The 20,494-nt window shown below is 40.1% G+C and overlaps 2 protein-coding genes across 2 annotated transcripts; both read right to left on the bottom strand.

Annotated features, from left to right (window-relative positions):
* Positions 1–980: 980 nt before the first annotated feature.
* pabir2 (PABIR family member 2) lies at positions 981–6,980 on the bottom strand. The gene is made up of 10 exons (XM_084041112.1): positions 5,951–6,980; positions 5,155–5,233; positions 4,999–5,052; positions 4,785–4,828; positions 4,638–4,692; positions 3,781–3,885; positions 2,920–3,005; positions 2,248–2,312; positions 2,009–2,096; positions 981–1,852 (listed from the first exon to the last, which is right to left on the bottom strand). The coding sequence occupies exons 1-10, from the start codon at positions 6,073–6,075 to the stop codon at positions 1,717–1,719; spliced, it is 837 nt and encodes a 278-aa protein (XP_083897238.1). The 5' UTR covers positions 6,076–6,980; the 3' UTR covers positions 981–1,716.
* A 3,202-nt stretch (positions 6,981–10,182) lies between these two features.
* On the bottom strand, positions 10,183–19,513 carry hprt1 (hypoxanthine phosphoribosyltransferase 1). The gene is made up of 9 exons (XM_084041488.1): positions 19,325–19,513; positions 15,043–15,149; positions 13,727–13,910; positions 12,816–12,881; positions 12,539–12,556; positions 12,379–12,461; positions 12,019–12,065; positions 11,056–11,132; positions 10,183–10,889 (listed from the first exon to the last, which is right to left on the bottom strand). Exons 1-9 carry the CDS (start codon positions 19,352–19,354, stop codon positions 10,842–10,844), a joined length of 660 nt encoding a protein of 219 aa, XP_083897614.1. The 5' UTR covers positions 19,355–19,513; the 3' UTR covers positions 10,183–10,841.
* Between the last annotated feature and the right edge of the window lie 981 nt (positions 19,514–20,494).

Genomic DNA, 20,494 nt, shown 5'->3' with positions numbered 1-20,494 from the left:
GAGACAGACATGACATGAAAGTAGACTGTAAAATACAGTGCAGGCTTGAACTGATCTGGGTATCAGAAGAAAAATAAAACTGTCAAAGGTTTACATAAAACTAAAACGTAAATATGTTGACCATGACAGCAGGCAAATGTAACGGCACCAGTTTGCTTTAGGCATTTGTTTAAACATGTACAGCCTATAATTAGGGGTGTGCCGATACACTAATTTCACGAAACGATACGATACGATATTTGGCTCACAACTTCGATACGATTTCGATACGATACGATACGCACTTTTTTTATTATGAAAATATATGGAGGAGAAAAAAAGAAAATGCAAACAAATAATTCTGTTTTTGCATTATTCAGACATGCAAACTTGTAGCTTTTCAGCTACAATAGCCGTTTTGAATCCAAATAGTATGACACCTGACCCGAAAAAAAAACATGTTGTCACTCTTTTCACTTCGGGGCCGTTTGCATGCCTGATTATTATGATTGTAAAAAAAAAAAAAAAAAAAAAAAAAAAATTTTTTTTTTTTTCAAAAACGATATTTTTTTTTTCCAAAACGATACATATCGTCGCGAAAACGTATCGCGATATATCGCGGGACGATATATCGGCACACCCCTACCTATAATTTAAGAGAATGATATGCTGGTTTTAAAATGGAAGATAGAAAACTATCAGCATCCAACTTTGACCAAAAGCTAAAAGAAAAAGAAAGAAAAGGAGAAGAAACCACACCAAAGACCTTTCACAAACCAGAACAATGTGCCAGTAGGGATTTAAGGAAGAAATGTGGAAGAAGCACATGAACTGCAGTGCAGCTTGCAAGTCTCCAATAACATCCTGAGCACAAACAGGATTAGTAGTATTTAGCGTTCAATCCCTCACAGTGGTGACTAATCTTATCTCATCTATCTTACCTTTCATATCTACTGGGTCAGTCTACTGCCCAGACCGTTAAAAAAAAATATCACAGCAAGTCAACCAAAGACTGGTTTATTGTTTCACCACAGTTGACAGCCTGCAAGAGATCCACTCAAAACACAACTTCTTTTACAGTAAAAGGATGAGGGGAAACTCAACTCATAATTGAACCCTGTGGAAGTAGTCACAACATTTTTCTAATCCACTCCTTTAAAAAGAAAATAGTTTGCTGTTTTAGCCCTGTGCCTGCATTCATCTCACAGCCAGTCACAAAATGTTCACTATATATTTTGACAAGATTAATATGTACATACTTACAAAGCAAAAAAACAAAACAATAAGTTAAATCCTTTCATACAAAACCTGTAGACTCTTGAGTATAAACAAAGGCCTGTGGACGTCAGTTTTGTTCCTGCACAAAATGGGAACACATTTGAAGTTAAGAGGACATTGTACACATCCAAATACTGTAGTCATTTGTTTAGGTTAGTTGTTTTTTTTTTGTCCAGTGTTCAATGTCTTTCTCCAGTGGAGAGAACTGGTGTGACAGACAAATACACATAATCACAGAAGCACCGTATGAGATCCACAACTAGCAGCTGGTGCTCAGTGTTTCTCTACACAGCAGACATCTTCCATGGCTTTCCATTCCATCCAGAGGAAAACAGCCCTGCAACAGCAAACTCCACTAAGCCTACGTGACTGAGAGGCGGCAGATCTGAGAAGGAAACTCATCCCTCCAGAGAGAGAGAAAATCTCTGTCCTCCTTTAGTGTCTCTTGTGATTCTGTGTTCACTTTGGGGACAGATCCTGGATGGAAGTGAAGGGGGAGTTACTGGAGGAGGGCGAAACTCCCTCCATCTTTCCAGGGGAGTCGGTGGAGGAACTCACACTGCTGAGGCTGCCGTCCAGCAGATCTGGAGAGTGACTGGAAAACAGTTACAGCTAATTAACATACACAATTTGATGCCAAATACTTATGTGGCGTTTGCCAGCGACTAGGACTTTAACCTGTACAGCTTTACAGCAGTGAGATTACTGCATTTAACAAATCGAGGACTGTGATCTACATGAAATGTCGTACCAGGAACTGTGGTCTGAAACATCAGAGGACAGCATGGTGGTCGTACCCTGGAACAACCTCTTTGGTTGGCTCTCTGTCTCCATGTCCCCTACAACACACAGACAAAATGCTTTCATAGGATTCAACACTTCACATGGACGGACACGTTGTGCCTCTCACTTTGTGGAATTCAAATTCTTATAAACATATCACCCTTGTTTCCGTTCAAGGTTTATGAAAGGCTTCTTGAGGTGACCCACCTTTGCGTTTGATTGGCCCCAGTATGCTGGCTCTGATGCAGTTAATTGGGCTCTGGCTCCGACGGCTAGAGAACAATGGAACACTTTGTTACCAATGAAGTGTGGTTTGAGACATTACCAGTGTTGAAAATGTTTATTACATTTTGTGAGAGGAAAATATTTGCATACGTAACTGTGAATAGTAATATGTCCAGGGATAACCAATAATATCCTCTAGAAGTACCAACTCTGTTTACATAGATGGTGTACCCAACCGGTGGGTTTTGGGTTTGGTCTGCAGTTGGTTGGGCTTGTTCTCAAATGTACCGTACATGTATATGTACACATAAATAAGGCTTACAATCCTTCCCATAGCTGAACCATGTTCAATTCCCATTCAAGGCCGTTTATTGCATGTCAACCCTCCCCTCTCTGTTCACTGTCCTACCCAAACAAGGCAGAAATGCCAAAACAATAATCAGCCATACGTCTTTGACACTCCTATCTCTGTCATAGTTAGGCAATATATTTCTATTAACCCTCATCCAAATGGACCCTTATGGGTCTGTAACTTTGATGGGTCCATTTGTACACTCTTGAGTTAAATTAACACTGAGGATTATGCATATGAAACTGGGGGCCCTTGAAATGAAAAAGGCTGAGAATCAGGTAGAGAACAACTGTGAAATTCACCTGAAGCGTCGTGTTGGGCTTGGTACTGGGCTCGGCGTCAGTCCATTGCTGCTCACAAGGATTTGTAGTGAAGGAGAGAAACACTGCTGCTCATAGCAAAGACAACAAAGACACAATTACACCTCAGTTATAATCCCTAGTACAATGGTGTCGCTTGCCAAAAAGCACAGATCTACCAAGCGAACAACAAATTGTGATGTGACACATTGTTAGCCTGTTTAGATCTGTACTTTTGGCAAAGTTAAGCTGTGGCTTCTAAATATTTTAATGTTAATACAAGTCTAGCCATGGTTCACATGACGCTTGTATACAAGCGTCATGGTGCCGAGTCCCCCTGGTTTATAGCGGTGTTCGATTTTTGTTACATTGCCAACTCTCACGTGTACATAAACGTTCAGATTTCAAATATAAAGTCCTTACCCCCGAGCCACGGATGTTACAAGGCGATCCGGACCACGATAAGTACCCGTATCTCCCGTATTGTTCAATAAAAAGCATTTTAATCCGATCGCCGGCCATTTTCTCCAAATTTTCTCCGATACTTTCAACCATGCGACACTGATGGTTGGGAGGTGTATTGCACTCTGATACATTACCAAAAAAAAGGGGAAATTAAGATTAAAATGCTTTTTATTGAACAATACGGGAGATACGGGTACTTATCGCGGTCCGGATCGCCTTGTAACATCCGTGGCTCGGGGGTAAGCACTTTATATTTGAAATCTGAATGTGTATGTACATGTGGGAGTCGGCAATGTAAAAAAATCGAACACCGCTATAAACCGGGGGGACTCGGCACCATGACTGTCATGGTATGACAGTCTTGTTTCAGGGCTAATACAAGTCATGTGACAGATGTACCTTCTTTCCAATTCCTCTGGTTGGGGACGGAGCTGGTGACACAGGCACAAAGTCGATTCGCTTTGGGGACGATGATGCTGATTTCTCAAAAGGTTCGGTGTCACTCTGTAATATATATATGTTTTTAACACACTGATCGACCAAGTCTTCAGAACCAATAATGCAATAAAGCCAAGGACACTGGCATAGGTCAGTTTACAGCTTCTGCCTGCTCAAAATAGACAATATGTTTACATTAGATAACCTAGGAGTAAGAACTTGCACATTGCACAGCACCTTAAGCGCTAGGACAATTGTCACAACTGTAATGTAATAATTCCTTGTTTAAAAAAAAAAAATCTATGGATGGGATGTGGGTTTGACAAGAGGACGTCAGTGCTCATACTTTTGCCATCCTAAACGGCTAGTATGGTCAAGACATTTTATGATTGGGGGTCGGGGGGTGCAACAGTTAATCAAACTTACTGATTTAATCGATAATGAAAAAATATCGATAATCAATTTTAATTTAAGAATATAGATTTCGGGAGAAAACATTTAATTTCCCCTTTTGCAGATTTTTTTTAAAATAGTGGAAATACGTCAATTGGTCACGCGTTGTGAGCTTGCCTTGCAGATATGGTATTTTTGTGTGACACTGTTGTATAAAATAGGGCTTAGGTGGTTAATCAGACTAAATCAGAAATACATGTTCACATCGATTTGTTATGATATATAAAAAATAATACAAATTATCAAAAAAAATATGCTTCCAATCTAGATGATTGGATTAATCAAAAAAAGTAATCGATAGAATTATCACCAAAGAAAATAATCGATAGTTGCAGCCCTATCTACGACACAAGATAGTCATTTACCAGACTGAGGCTTTCCTCCCAGGAGTGACTCATCTGCATGGCTGCCTGAACCTCCCTAAAATGGAGACACAAAACCATCTTAAATACAAAACAAATACATCTCTAAATCCATTGATTATTGTCTAACTTCACTGATTCAAAACTTACCGCTCATGAGCAGTCTCCCTGTTCATGACATCAACGCCCTCCTCCTACATGCACACACACACACAAGCGTTTAACCACTTAAACCTGACCACGGAAATAGCTGAGCTATAAGCTCACATGCGTCGCGACGCATTGTGAGTTTATAGATTGTATGTTATTTTTGCAGCACAAAACCCGTATACAATGTGTATCATTTAAAATACTGCTTTCTTACTTGTTTGATCTGATGCAGTCTTGTACTGGGGACACGAATGGGTGACGAGGGAACCTGCAAGAAAAGTGTGTAGAGGGAAATGGGTCAAACATTGACAATTATGTTATGGTGGTTACAGAAGTAAATCAATGAATGTAATGAAACTGAATGAATTACCATGTTGGGCCTGTTGACGACAGTAGTACTGTTCCTTCTGCAGCGCAGGACCTCTCTCTGGAAAACTTGGGAATTGTCGCTACAATGAGAGTCACAGGTTACAAGTCACAATCTATGAACTACATTGCAGTTCTTATGCCACGGGGTCTCAAAATGGGTCCAGGGGTCTTTGATGAGGTTCCAGCGGGACCCCAGCTAAATAATTGATAGTTTGGAATCAATTGGGATGCTTACAGGTCTGTAAGTTATGGCAGTCCTTTTAAATTAAAAACTTTAAAGTTTGAGAACCAGTGTTTTAAGTCAATTTAATTAGGAGGGATGTACACCACTGTTAATTACAGTGGCGTAAAGTAACTAAGTACATCTACTCAACTTCCCAAGTACTGTACTTAAGTACAATTTTAAGGTATTTTTTACTTTCTTCAGTATTTCCTATTTTCAATACTTTTTACTTCAACTCCAATACATCTCAACCACTTCAGCCCTATATATATTAATATATTTCGGCCATATGAAAATAGCCGATCTACAATCTCGCGATGATATTTCTATACCTTTTGAACTTGTGAAACGGGACATTCTGCGCAAACGAGTACTTTTACTTCTAGTACTTTAAGTATATTTTGATTTGATGCCAATACTTTTGTACTTTTACTCGAGTACATTTTGGATACTGGAATTTTAGTATTTCTACATTGCAGTATTGATGCTTTTACTTAAGTAAAAATGTGAAGTGCTTTTTCCACCGCTGGTGATTTCATTGCATGTATAAACGAGTGAATAAAGGGACAATAACCTGAGGCCATTGATCATGGGTGCACTGTTGGATCTTCTTAGATGTCCATCACTGTGACCCAGTGACGATGGGATCATGTCCAGATCCAACTCCATCTTCTCTCCTGGGTTGTTCATCTCGTTCATAACGTTGTTATTGTGATTATTATCTATCAGCTCATAAGAACTAACTCATCTGGCTAACCAGCAGCACAGTGTTGTTAAGCTATAGCAGTCTCCCGAACAGTAGCGTTTCAGCTACGCAGATAAAACGTAACATAACATGTTTTTAAAGTAACGTTAGTTCATCGATTATACCGAATCTCCAATCACACAGTCTGTTGTTAATTAATGGAACCTAAACTTACAGCATTTACAACAGGCCTCTTCTCATTTGTTCCAGCGTTCTGTTGTCAAACAGAGACTTAACCTGTTCATCCTCATCAATCCCTGCAATCTAAACTACAACTGATCTGTGATCATATCGTCAGAATCTATAACTTTCATTTCATTATCATTATAGTTTTCATTAACGTTTGCAACACAATGCAGAATGAATGCAGCCTACAGGGTACAACTGAAACCTTTAGCTAACGAGGCTACAACACACGCCAAAGGATGCGTCCATGACGTCACTAAGTAAGCCGGAAGTGCCTCAGACTACTAGACCGCGCACATCCACCACGCTTAAAAGCTATTTCAAACTTTCTCGTACGAACCTTAGATTTCATTCAACAAGAATTACGACACGAATCTTGTTTTCCACGGAAAAGGTTAAAGTGCGATGGATTAAAGTACACTTTGTGACGACACTGTACCATCCTTGGTATTAGATTATCCCCGCGGTTCCAGCCTGTAGATGCAGATCAACAGACTTTTAAAATAAAAACATTAAACTACGCTGATTACCTGACGCGTTAAATGACACGAACTACCCGGTCGATCAGTTTATAATGTATTCTTAATGTATGTTTTTATCGACCCCACAGAGTTAACGCTATCCGGTGATATTCGCGTTAATCGATCAGCTGGCGCGACCACAGCATCGTTAGCTCAAGTAAAGCGAGTAGTGTTGCCAAATATTGCGAGAGAAATAAGCAACTAGGTCTATGAAAACAAGTCGGATATTTGAAAATAGCCGATCTACAAGCTCACAACGCGTCACGATGCAACGCGTTGTGAGCCTGTAGATCGGCAATTCTTTTTTTTGTTGTTGAAACATTTGAACACTAATCTGGTACAGGGGTCACAATACTTTTAGATGGAGATGGGGGGGGGGGTGGGGGTCCGTGGACAAATACATACATGTTGGGGTCCTTTACTAGAGAATGTTTGAAAACTACCGTTTTAAACAACATCTAGGAAGCAAGCCCAAAATAAGAAACAAGCCCAAAAAAACGCAAACCGAAAAAGAAGCCCAAAGTCGCTTATAATAAGCCGACATGGCAACACAAACAAGCAAGTCAATCACACCGCTAATAGAAAATAGGACTTTCCGGTCGCGGATTTCAAAATAAATATGACGCCATAAGGAGCGCCACAATGTATTTTTGTTTAACCAACTTAAACCCCATTTATGTAACCGGAGTCTCTCAGGGCTCGTGTCTTTTCGGTTTTCTCATTGTGAGTTTTGTCGATCTACTATTTTCAGCGAAAGCATTTCCCCACAATACTAAAGTAGTATTTAATTAACATTACTAGTGCCATACCCAGGACGACCATGGCATTTGTCTTACTTTTACTTTATTGTACTGTATTTGATTTGTTTTTGTTTCATTTGTTTGTCTGCTTGTTTGATTTTTTTTGTGTATCCTACTTTTTATGTAAAATGTAAGACTTAATAACATTGAGTCATACAAAAAAAGAACATTACTAAGTGCCTACTGCGCCATAAATGTCGGCCTGCATCAATTTTGTAGCGTTACCGCATTTCACTGTTGTTTGGTGTAACTGCTACACGGTTTATAACACATTACACGTAGTTTTAGTATTCTTCTACTACTGGAGTGGCGCTCCTCCAGACAGACAGGAGCTTGCTTGGCTAGCTAATGCTAGGTTTAAAAAAACGCCACGCCCCTTAGGTGTTGCCCAATGAAACGTTCCATTTGCCACCAGTGTTGCCAGATTTTCTGAGAGAAATATGCAACAATTAAGAAACTAGGAAATCTATGAAAACAAGCCCAAAAGAAGCACTTCAACCCGATGGGATGGGATGCGATATGCGACGCGGTGAGCTTGCAAAAAAAAAAAAAAACTGGTCCATGACATATAATATAATATTTGAGAGCCACTGGTTTAAATAATTAAAACAATTCTGAAGCAAGCCCAAATAAGCTTCTACACTTTAGAAACAAGCCCAAGAAACTACACTTTAGAAACAAGGCCAAATAAGCAACTACACTAGAAACAAGCCCAAATAAGCAACTGCACTTTAGAAACAAGCTCAAATAAGCAACTACACTTTAGAAACAAGCTCAAATAAGCAAGTACACTTTGGAAACAAGCTCAATTTAAGCAACAACTTGGCTTACTCTGCACTCATAATTGAAGATAGATAACCTGAACATATTTAACGTCATGGTTGTTGCGTCCTAGTCAAATATTTTGTCCGACATCAGTCACAACAATTCCCATCAAAACATGACGCTCTTTCATGCAACTGCAGAACTGTGACTCCTGGGGCCACAATTCGATGTAACATGGATAAGGACATTTTAACACCCCCCGGGTCCTCTAAGATAACACACATTTTAATTAAATAAATGAAAACATACTTAAATAATTTCATACTTTCGACATGACTGTACACCATTACATAGTTACTTTCCGTTTTCCCCATGTGGTAGCTGATTGTGATTTCCTTCATTGAGCACAAGGGGGCAGTCTAGTGCAGACAGATCTGGTAGGGTAAGTTTTTTTGGTATGGTAAATATGACTATGGGTAGGTAGGCTCCTTAAATAATAAAGAGAAGTTACTTATTGGCTGAAACACATTTCCCTCAGGCCTCAGCCTTCTTCCACACTGAATTCCACATGAACATCTTTTCTCTATTCATATAGACATAAGCTCTAGGGCCAGATTGTCACAGTGAAAAGTAAATGTTTAGAGTCATAGGAATGCAAATAGAGGGTCGACTGCTTTTTACCCATTCAATGCAGGAATGCATCAACACATGTCTTCTAAATCCTAACAGGTTTCTGAAAAACATGTTGCTCAAACTTCTTCATGTCAAGGACCCCCAAAATGATATGTATTGGCCACAGACCCCCATCTCCAAATATTTAGTTCAAGGGACCCCAAGAAGCAAATATTTGAGTTACAAATATTCACTTGAAAAAAAAATATTTGCACACATTTTCACATTTAAAAAAAAAATGCAGATCTATTTTTTAATAGCCAAAGTATAAAATAATGGTTATAGCTTAAATATGTTGAAAAGGATGAGGCCGCACAACTCTTAGCCACGATGCATAAAGTTTAATGAAATGAAACCAACGTTTCGACAAATATAGTCTTAGGGAAGACTATATTTGTCGAAACGTTGGTTTCATTTCATTAAACTTTAAATGAAACCAACGTTTCGACAAATATAGTCTTAGGAAGACTATATTTGTCGAAACGTTGGTTTCATTTCATTAAACTTTATGCATCGTGGCTAAGAGTTGTGCGGCCTCATCCTTTTCAACATTATTATCTGCCGTGGCCAGCACCTCATCAACACAGGTGTGCGCTCCATATTCTGTGTTTGCCTTATAGCTTAAATCTAAAATGACACATGCGTTTCCGGATTGAATGGGTTAATACAGTAGAAATTCCTAGAAATCTATGCATTCCAGGTATACGCAAGACCAGGTACTGTACAAAACCACAGGACTACAGAAATCTAAACTTGTTCCAAGGCCCCACTCCAAATCACCACTACTCTCCCCTCCACATCATAGAGAACAGAATGACAACTCATTAACTTACTTGCCATTACATTGTATACAGTCATTCGTACAGTAGGAAAATCCGCTGGCAATGTGTGAATATTTCATAGCTGAAACTGTAAAATGCAGTTGCGATTGTTTTACAATGATGGCACCATTGAATGATTTACCATTACAGTATAATAAAACAAAGCCCATACATACATTACAGATACATTGTCAAAAGTATGCCCAATTCTATAAAAGATAGCAACAGATTATACCAAAACAAAAGTAAATGAGTACATACACTAAGTGCAAAAAGTACATTTTCCTCACCATAGCTTAAAGCTTAAATGTGTTTTTTTATTACATACAGTACAAGACAATGTACTTCATGGATGCCAACATCTGTCAAAGACTGAATTGAATGAAAAGTTTGGATAAAAATCACAATATATTATGAAATAGGACACTGTTGAAATTATGTATGAAACATGATAATGATTAATGATATTGTTCTTCATGCTAGCAGCATTGCTCGGAATAAATTACTCCCCTGTTAAGAACAAAAACAGGCTGTTGACAATAAGGTGAAGGGGTACATTTTAGGTAGATACTAGATGGATAGACTTTTACTGATCCCGAGGCGAAATTCAGGTGTTGTTTTACGTGTTTTGTTTAGCACTGTACCAATTTGAGATGAAACTGGGCTGTTTCACAGACACGTTTTTTACCAAGGCATTGAATCCATCTCCTCTAAAGCTTAAGAACATGATGTAATATTGACTGTAGATTGTAGGTGAGCAAAGCAAATATAATGATTATCACGACTACAGCAGTGCACTCTCAGAGACCCTGAGCACAAATCCCACATGTGACATGAGCTGCACCCGGCTTAATATTTTTCATGACACAAATATAAAATCAGATATAAAATAAAACCGTGACATCAAAGGAAAAAAGAAAAGAAAAAAACATTAATCAAAGTTGTGAAGAGATCTTCATGCCTTGTACTTCTCCTTTCCTGTCTCACTAATGACGCAGATATGCTGAAAGGCAGATCATTGACATTAAATGTACATACACTGTACACACACACACACACACTGTACACAACATGCTGACTGAAGGTTAGTGATTTCTGGTCAATATTTACATATATTTAAGTCTCATGTTCATAGATTACATGAGTAAATTGCAACTATAAATACTTACGTTTAGATCTCTAAAGTACTCGTTGTAGTCTAGCGCGTATCCCACCACAAACTTGTCAGGCACTTCAAATCCTACAACTGAAAAAATAAATAAAATAGTAATAATAATACAAATAAATAATAATTATAATCAAAACATGAACTGCTGAATGAATAATAACTCTGTAAAACTGTAAGCAAGAGCAACACAAACATTGGTGTGTGAGGTCTATACATCCAAAATACTTTTTCTTGTTTGGCCAAAAGTTGGTGATTTAGGAATATTTTTAAAAGTTTTCTGTAAAACAACTTGCAAGAGCTGTGTTTACAAGAGACAGTGCTCCCATACCCTGGAGGGATGGATGCATTCTGATTGACTACTTGGTCAAACAAATGTGAGCAGGGTCTCTGCAGACTAGTCTCGGGTGGCCAGACTGTTGCCTCCCTCAATTTCAAATGCTTCTGGTCATACAGTCTGGAGCACGGAAGCTCTGTTGATGAGTATGGGGGAAAGCGGAAGCCACCCCCCCCCCCCACACACACTTCTGCTTCGTCTTTACAGTCGCGCAAATGTATCCTAATATAAATCAAAATCATCGAAGCATATATAGCTTGCTGCTTAGCAAAAATGGAAATTCTAAAATAAAATGTAAATGTCAGATTCCTGCCACGGATTTCGGGAGGTGTAGTTCCAGACTCTATATAGCATTCGGAGATTGTGGAGTAGTTGTCTGGCTACGCGAGACTACTGCAGACAGACACTGATAGGACAAGTTATCATTGATGAGGGTCATTTTATTTTCCTTTTGGGATTATAAGATTAAAAAAAGAAAATGTTGCAATTGTTGCATATTAAATGCAAATGACAACCAAAATACCCAATATAATGTAAATACTTGGTATCCGCAAGTACTCAAAAACAATGTAATAAAGTTGCATCTGTGGTGAAGTTGTAATTATGACTCCATCCATTTTGTGTACTTACAGTCTGGCCTGTATCCAACGCTCCTGGGTGTTCTCTTCACCAACAAACTGAGGGCAGAACACATTCTGATCACATGACCGCATAACTGCCGCAAATATCACATGACCACATAACTGCTGCAAATATCACATGACCGCATAACTGCTACAATTACTATGATGAGAAACATGACAGATTGAGACAGCACCTCAGGGAGAAACTAAAAAAAGTTTTAGTTATGCAAGAAACTGCACACACACACACACACACACACACACACACACACACACACACACACACACACACACACACACACACACACACACACACACACACACACACACACACACACACACACACACACACACACAATTACATTACCTTGCTACTTTAACCATTTTGGGTTTGTACTGTTTGAGAAGTTCTAATAAGGTCTTCATCGTCTTGCCTGTGTCAATGATGTCCTAAAATGAAAAACGTACATGAATGACAGTGACACGGTAAAATCTCATTCAAGGAAAATTTTAAAGTCAAAACTTACCTCCACAATCAGGACATTCTGTGTGAAAAGAAAACAAGTTTTAATTATGGTAAAAGTAATCAAAGTGAGACAGATTGATAACTGATCTGTGTGAAATGACCAATGGGTGACTGAGGAGGCAGAATGGCAGTTTGGTGAAGTTTCTTCTTGCATGATTTCCTCCACCGTAAGTGTGTGCATGTAATGCACATTGTAAAGTGCTTAGGATTAAGCCGTTATATAAATGCTCCATTGAGTCCATTTACCAGTGAAGACGTGCAGACTGCTCTCTACTCACCTTTCCCGTCAGTGTAGACAGGTCATCACCTCCGATCACTTTGATTTCGCCTGTAGACTGATCATTCTGTAAAATTACAATGAAGAGCATGAGTGAACATCAAATAAATCAAAGCCAAGGATAGAAAATATCCCCAATAGACAATTAAGAGGCATCTTACATAATATCCAAGTTTTATTAGCCTTTGGTCCTGATGTTATACTTTGCAAACCAACTTATTATTCTATTACACGTGAGAGTAGGCCATTTACTTAATTAACGTTCCATCGGGGTTGTTCACGCGGGTCCATCGCGTGAGGGACTCGCTTGCACTGATCTAGAAGTTGTCAAGTGGGTGCATACCGCCGCGTTGTAAGTTTGTAGCATTTTGAAGTGTAATGACATTTTTCGTCTGACATGAGATGTTTCCGGTTGCCTTTTATTGTGTTAAATGTGGCGTGGATGATCTACACTTTCAAAAATGAGATACACCTGTTATCCGCACTTATCAAGGCTGTACACTCCCTTTCGTGAATTGGACGTCAGATTGTACCTAGAGAACGATACGCAACCCTTTAGTCACTTTATTTGCACAGTATTTACAAATAGCTGAGTGAATGAGGCCCATTGTTTGTTGGCAATGCACGAGATTCATCACTGCACAGCCCACAGACTCCAGTTGGAAATGATCTTATGGTGCGCAGAACATCCCGTTGCTGACCAGCTCACATTACAGGAATGTTGAAGCTGTAAGTCTTGGGATGTCTAGAAGATTTTGTGATACGTGAAACTTTTCAGAAATGTTGGCGTGGCGAAAACAGCAGTAACAAGCTCGTAGATCGCCATTTCCGCCACACGTCATCGTACGACAAAGTAGAAATTAGGGCCCTTAGGTTAAAAGGTGATAGACTGAAAACACTAAGATAACTTACACAGTAGCTCTTAAGACGGATGAAGTCGACTGTCATTGGTATCGAACGGTCACTATTCCTGTTCAAGGCCTTGATGTAATCCAACAGATCTGCAAAGAACTTGTAACCCCCCTTCAGCACACAGAGCGCCACGATGTGGTGACCTCCCATGTCCTTCATGATCTCTCTTGCCAGCCTTTCTGTCCTAAAGAAAGAAAGAAAGAAAGAAAGAAAGAAAGAAAGAAAGAAAGAAAGAAAGAAAGAAAGAAAGAAACTTTAACAATGTTTTCTCAAGAAAAGGCAGGCCTTAGAAGAACGATGGGCAAACACAGGAGAGGGAGCGCACACCAGAGTTCAGGAGGTGTTAAGAAGAAGTACAAGAAACCAATATTTTGACAGGATAGTCTTCCTCAGCTAAAAGAAAGTTGGGACATAAAAATAAAATAATTCACTACCACTGGCGTATGGTGAATTCTAACGTGGGGGGGGGGGGGGGGGCACAACAACGGCTGATAAGTCTATTGAGAATTACCGAGCCATTCCGGGTGGAAAACGGAACGCTCGTCCCAAAACACACTGCCCCATTTTTTTTCGCGGACCGAGGCCGCCAGTTTAGACGCGAGGCAGGGTGTTTCAGGACGACGGTTCTTCTTCTAATACATTTCTGAATGGAGAGGTGCTCGTCTCTGCGCAATGGAGAACCGGTTTGACGGCGAAACTGGTTTTCTAATGGCCACTCATTAACAATTCGGCCGAATGCAAATTAGCCCCATTTGAAAACAAAGACGACTTAAAGGGTGAGGGCCTGCTAATGTTGTTATGTTGATTTTTTGTTTTTTCCCCCTGGCGGATCTTGCCCCTACACAGGGGCAAGCAGGGTTCACACAGACCGGGCCATGGCCTCGTTGGCCCCAATGACCGTACGCCTCTGTTCACTACGTCACTGAACCATAACGACTGACTAATAACTGAACGATCATTTAAATTTGCCTCAGAAACACTCAGATTGGAAATATTCATATGTTTTACCATTGTTTGCCTTAACTGCGTAAGCCCTACTGTACATACTTTGTCATACAGCGGTATGCGTGGATATAGCCGATCTACAAGCTTACAACACAACGCTGTGAGCTTGAAGATCGGCTATTTCCGCAATTGTTTTGAATTTCGGAATGCCCAAAATAGGGATGCCAGGTTGTAAGTTGTTAACGAGGGGGCATTTGAAATCTGGGCATTAGAAAATAAAGTGGCCGTTTCGTCCTGTTCAGCATGTAAAATATGTCCCAGCATCTACCTCAGCATAGTAGCCCTCCCCTCCGAGGTGAACAAGAACCCACCTGTCCAAGATGAGTCCGTGAGGTATATAAACCCTGTCGAGGTCATTGGCGTAGTGCTTTGGTATACAGAACAGATCCAGGTCGTAGCCTTGCTCATCATCGCTGATCTGAAACACACATCACACATAGGGCTGTCACGATTACAAATTTAAATTGACGATTAATTGTCACTCAAATAATTGCGATTAACGACTTAATTGTGTGTTTGGCATTGAACGTTATTGGAAGATTATGAATAAAAAGTTTGCCTTTTAGGCTTCGTAATAAAAAAATTGCACAGGACAGATATATTAAATAATTTTATGTAAAAATAGCTGATCTACAAGCTTACAACGCGTCACTTTGTGACACGTTGTAAGCTTGTAGATCTGCTATTTTTCAACATGGAAACGATTATGAAAAAATGATTGCGATTCGACGATTATGTAATAATTGTGACAGGCCACATCACACAAGTTCAGGAAAAACCCTGACAGCAAGGGGTTAAAATGTTCTCAGAGGTATTATCTAACTGGGGATGGGGCAATGTCTTGATGTAACACTGCAGACAGGGGGAAGAGATAAAGGTGGGTTTGCTTCCCAGTTCCCACCACACCTCCGACTATTACAGTAGATAAGGCTGAATGCTTATACCTTCCCTCCCCTGAACAAAAATAAACATTTGAATCCATTAAGACCGGGAACACATCCGTGTCATTTTAAGATTTCTTTGGCTATAAAAAAAAAAAAGCTCACACCAAGTGCCACGCTATGAGCTTGTAGATCTGCTATTTTTTGCAAATCTTTGAATATATATATTTTTAAAGCGAAATTTTGTAACTCAAATCTTAAAATAGGTAAATGGTTAACTCGAACTAGGTGTAAGGTAATCCTTATCTTTACAGACACCAGGAAGTTTCTTAGAAAGAAGAATCACTGAACTCCAATCAGATAGATATTCATTCAGATATTCATTCCTTCACAACAACAGAACCCTCCCATATCATCTGTTCAACTGGCAATGACTCGCCAAAGAATCGAAAACTTTGCTTAATCCTATAAAAAAGGGATTCAGCGTTTGCTAGCCTATATCTCGTCAAATCTAATTTCCTGCTCAAGGATAAACAACCCAGCACTTGCACCCGGGAAACTCCATTGGAGTCATGTGACGGCTGGGCTGCTAGTTACAGGGCTGGAGGTACCGAGCTGGAACGTTGGCTCATGCCATTCACATCAGGACACCATGTTCAATGAAAACGCTTCCCAGCCGCGTGATGACGACTGGATTATGCTGAAGCATATTCCTTCTCATGCCAGCCCCAAAATAAAGCACCCCCATCTGTTATGGCTTGGCGTTTTCAATTCCAGAAGAAAAAATGGTTGATAGGGAGCATCTGTACTCAGGAGAACATGATTTTAAGGACACTACTGTACGCCCATTCATGTACTGACTTCCATTTTGTTTATTTTGTCTCATTGGTGCCGGATGATTACAAGTAAGAAATAAAAAATAAAAAACACAGAATGTTGAACTGAACTGTCTGAGGTTAGGCTAAATACCTTTTCTTTTGTAACCAGCACTAATATGGCACAGTGGAAAAAGAACACTAACTACCTTGAGGTTTGTGTACATACCAATGCCCAAATGCCAGGGCAGCAAGGCCAAGATAGAACACATATTTTAAGAAATAGTGATTTTAACTTGGTTTTAAGGATGATGTATAATATAACTATGACTGAAATAATACAGCAGCAGTCTATTTCACAAATGTATATATATATTGGCATTTGTAAATTACCACCAATATTTGGACAAAGTCCTGAGTCAAAAGTTCATGCATGCTCAGGCCTGGACTAATCACAGTCCCTGGACTGGTCTGAACTCTGAAGATGGGAAGTCAGTATGTTTTAGGGTTCGTTGGACCTATGGATGAATGTCTGGCCTCTTTTTTGGTGCTTGATCACCTACAGGAGCACAACCCTGTGACTTGATAAGGAGATGATCTTCTATGCTGCGTCACTGCCTTGATGCATTGGCAAATCAAGATGAGTTTGATCAAGATGAGTCTCCTTACTACACAACATCTTGGCTGAATGCTGGATTCTGCTTTGTCAATCATTACATTCTGTCAGTCTGTAATTTTCTGATCGCAGACTGCTGCTCTGCCTCTGTTTACGTTGCAATGGATTAAGTAGAAACTTGTAATCTAATAAGCTTGCTTAATAAGGTAATTGAAAGTAGCCATAGCAGGATAATATACAGCTTTGCGTCTACCCTGCTTCAGTTTAATGTGAATTATAATACTAAGTAGGCTAATCTTAAATCGTTGCTAAGCATGCAGCTCCAACCATTGCATCCAACTGACAATCTTTTCAGCGAAGCAATGAAATCCTTTTTTAAGTCAATACAATAATTTTTGGTATATTTTGTCATTAAGTAGCCATGTAATAAGCAGGATGTCAAAAACCCTTCAGAGTGAGGGCTGGGCATCAAGGCCACTGTGGCAACAGGGCATGTCATTTTTTGAAGGGCATAAGGCCAAACTACGGGGGTACAGCGCGGTCATGGCCTTTATGGCCGGCCATAAAATTCCTGACCTGGCATGTACAGTGGGTTTACCTGCATTCTCTCTCTCTCTCTAGGAGGAGAGCCCTGTTGCCCCCTTTCAGTAAAAGCATGTGCACTCAGCAAGGTCCACGGCCTTTGTCTGAAAGTTCATTGACAGGAGCAAATAGTGTAGGTAGCATTTTGAATGGCATTCCCAATAGAATGTGTGACAGGTAGTTATGCTTTACAGCTTGGCTGTGTGTCTTATTGACCTCTCCCATTATAAAAGCCAACATGAGCAAGCTAGAACGTAACATATACAGTATAACACATACAGTACATATCTACACGCTATTCAGGCAGAATCATGAAATACACAGAGAAACAGCAGGAAAATAATAAAACTAAGCCATTACCATTACATTACATTAGTTGTCAAGTCTATGGTGTTAGTTCATCTAATTAGACTTGAATAAACTAAGCAGTAGTTGAGGTTGACAAAATAAAAAAGGGGGCAGATTGCTCTCTTACCCAAAGATTACACAGGAAGTTAACACAGTCATGACAGTAAACATTTACTGGAAATTACAGTTATTTGAGGTTAGTCATTTGAAATATGGGAGGCATTTCTTCCAGCATGGCTGCATGTGATGTAACCCCCTTTAACCACTTCCAGAGCAAATATGAAATGGCTGTTCCACTGTGACACTCTCACTCACTCACGCACGCACGCACGCACGCGCGCACGCGCGACAGTTGAGGTCTATGGAAATTAGCACCTACGCCCACCACCTCCACAATGTTCAATGTCTCCAGTGTTGGTTTCTGCTGTACCTGCATTTCAAAGTGAAATAATGCACTAAATCGCTTACATTAGTACATTAGCTGCAGGAGAACGTTACTTTGACAAATGCAGCGCTACGTTAGGCCACCCATCCTGCCGCACAGCACAGTGCTCATGAATGAACGCAGCGTCACATGTGCCACCATGCGTCGTGTACAGTACTGTACACACGCGTGTGACTCACACATACATACACACCTCCCAGGCCGCACTAGAAACACAGATGAGATGCCTCCAACTCCAGGGTTATTAGATAATCACATTATCAAAGATAAACCATCTGCAGTAACCCTAGCCATGGATCCAAGACGGTCATCTATCATGACCGTCATAGACGAACTTCAACCTGGTGTTTGCACTTTTTCCATTTACGGCCCGTACATCTACATAAACGTTCAGATTTCAAATATAAACTGCTTACCCCATGGCCACGGATGTTCCAAGTATGTACGGGCCCTGTCAGAAGTACCCGTATCTTCCGTATTGTTCAATAAAAAGCATTTTAATCCGATTGGTGGCCATCTTCTCATAGTTATAATGTATGTGGAGTGCAGTACACCTCCGATAGGGTCGCGTAGTTGAAAGCGTGTGGAGGAAATACGGAGAAAATGGCCACCGATCGGATTAAAATGCTTTTCATTGAACAATACGGAAGATACGGGTACTTCTGAGGGCCCGAACATAATTGTAACATCCGTGGCCATGAGGTAAGCACTTTATATTTGAAATCTGAACGTTTAAGTAGATGTACGGGCCGTAAATGGAGAAAGGGCAAACACCAGGTTGAAGTTCATCAACCTGACTGTCATGTATCAGGGCTAGTAGATCCAATGGCGCCCGATGAGGACAGCGTGTTATCTGACCTACAGTATGGAGGTTCTGCTCTATCTGACTGGTAGAACTTAACTTACCACCACACATCCTGGGCTTGATGTTGCCATGTCGCCGCTGTATCTCTCAATGTTCCTCCCTGGTACCGAGTAACGTTCTGCAGTGTTGAAACAAAGCGCTTCACCTTCTTGTTGCTGCTACAACATTAATAAACACACAGCTGTCTGTGACTGACAACCACACTGACTCACGCACACTGGGTTGTTGCCACGGCGCGGTCTTTCCTCCCATAGACTGGAGGTTCTTCCGCAACATCGCTGTCTACGCTCTAGATCCCATAGCGCGGAGGAATGGTCGCACTTTATGTGGGTGGGTGGGTTCGTTCGCCAAAATCGAACACAGTCCTTTTCCTTATATTGCCATTTCTTCTTATATAATTACATTTTATTTTAAATATTTGTTCGGTACTTTTTTTTGTAAAGAACTCTTTCAGATGCCATTCGCTGCCTCAGCCTGTCCCATGTACAGTCGTTCTATTTACCAGCTCTATTTACCGTTAGGTGCTCATATCCGGTCTAGAGTCCGCCCACTGTATCCGGTACTTTCCGCGAACACATCAGCCACTAACACAGCTCGTTTCCGTATCCGCACTATACGGATTGTAATAATACCTCTGATTGTAATATTGTCCGCTGCATCCCATCCCTCCACGCCATGGGATGTAGTCTGTGTGACGTAGCCAGTTGGTGGACAAATCAAATCTGAAGTAGGCCTACGACGACTGTCCGAAAAGCCCCTTTTCCTTTTATGGGCAAAGTAAACCTCCAAACATCATTTCATTCTCCATTTCACTGTTATTGAATAACACCATGATAACATACATATTTTAAAACGTTATCAGATCATGATGATCAACAATGCGCTTCTCGTTTACCAGCACACACTTTTTACTCAGGAGGATTAGTCAATGGTGCAAATTATTGTTTTAAAAGCGAATATACATAGACATTGTAAAGCAGTTCTATAGCCTTGAGTTATTATCAATAAAATAACTCAAATGTTGGTAACCTAAAATCTTCCTTCTACATTGCATCCAATTCTAAAGGGATCATAGACCAAGCAAGTGCATTAGAATTTGCAGCATACTGTAGGCTACTGTATATTGGTGCTTCTACTTAAAACAATGGCCTTTTTCTTTTTTAAATTAGTCCAAATGATCCAAAATAAAAATGTAAAATATAGTGAATTTG

Source organism: Gymnoscopelus microlampas, assembly GCF_963454915.1.
Source record: "Gymnoscopelus microlampas genome assembly, chromosome: 18".
NCBI classification, from domain to species: domain Eukaryota; kingdom Metazoa; phylum Chordata; class Actinopteri; order Myctophiformes; family Myctophidae; genus Gymnoscopelus; species Gymnoscopelus microlampas.
Note: the sequence above shows the minus strand (reverse complement) of the source record. Positions and strands in the feature narration are given on the sequence as shown.

What these genes read in the sequence shown, in the direction of transcription:
- pabir2 (XM_084041112.1), bottom strand. Translation starts at nt 6,075, where the DNA reads ATGAACGAGATGAACAACCCAGGAGAGAAGATGGAGTTGGATCTGGAC. An exon ending in AGGGAGACTGCTCATGAGCG is followed by an intron (nt 4,693 to 4,784) that starts GTAAGTTTTGAA and finishes TCTCCATTTTAG; the next exon opens with GGAGGTTCAGGCAGCCATGC. An exon ending in GGGAGGAAAGCCTCAGTCTG is followed by an intron (nt 3,886 to 4,637) that starts GTAAATGACTAT and finishes TATATATTACAG; the next exon opens with AGTGACACCGAACCTTTTGA.
- hprt1 (XM_084041488.1), bottom strand. Translation starts at nt 19,354, where the DNA reads ATGGCAACATCAAGCCCAGGATGTGTGGTG. An exon ending in CAAGCCCAGGATGTGTGGTG is followed by an intron (nt 15,150 to 19,324) that starts GTAAGTTAAGTT and finishes TGTGTGTTTCAG; the next exon opens with ATCAGCGATGATGAGCAAGG. An exon ending in AGTACTTTAGAGATCTAAAC is followed by an intron (nt 10,890 to 11,055) that starts GTAAGTATTTAT and finishes TCTGCCTTTCAG; the next exon opens with CATATCTGCGTCATTAGTGA.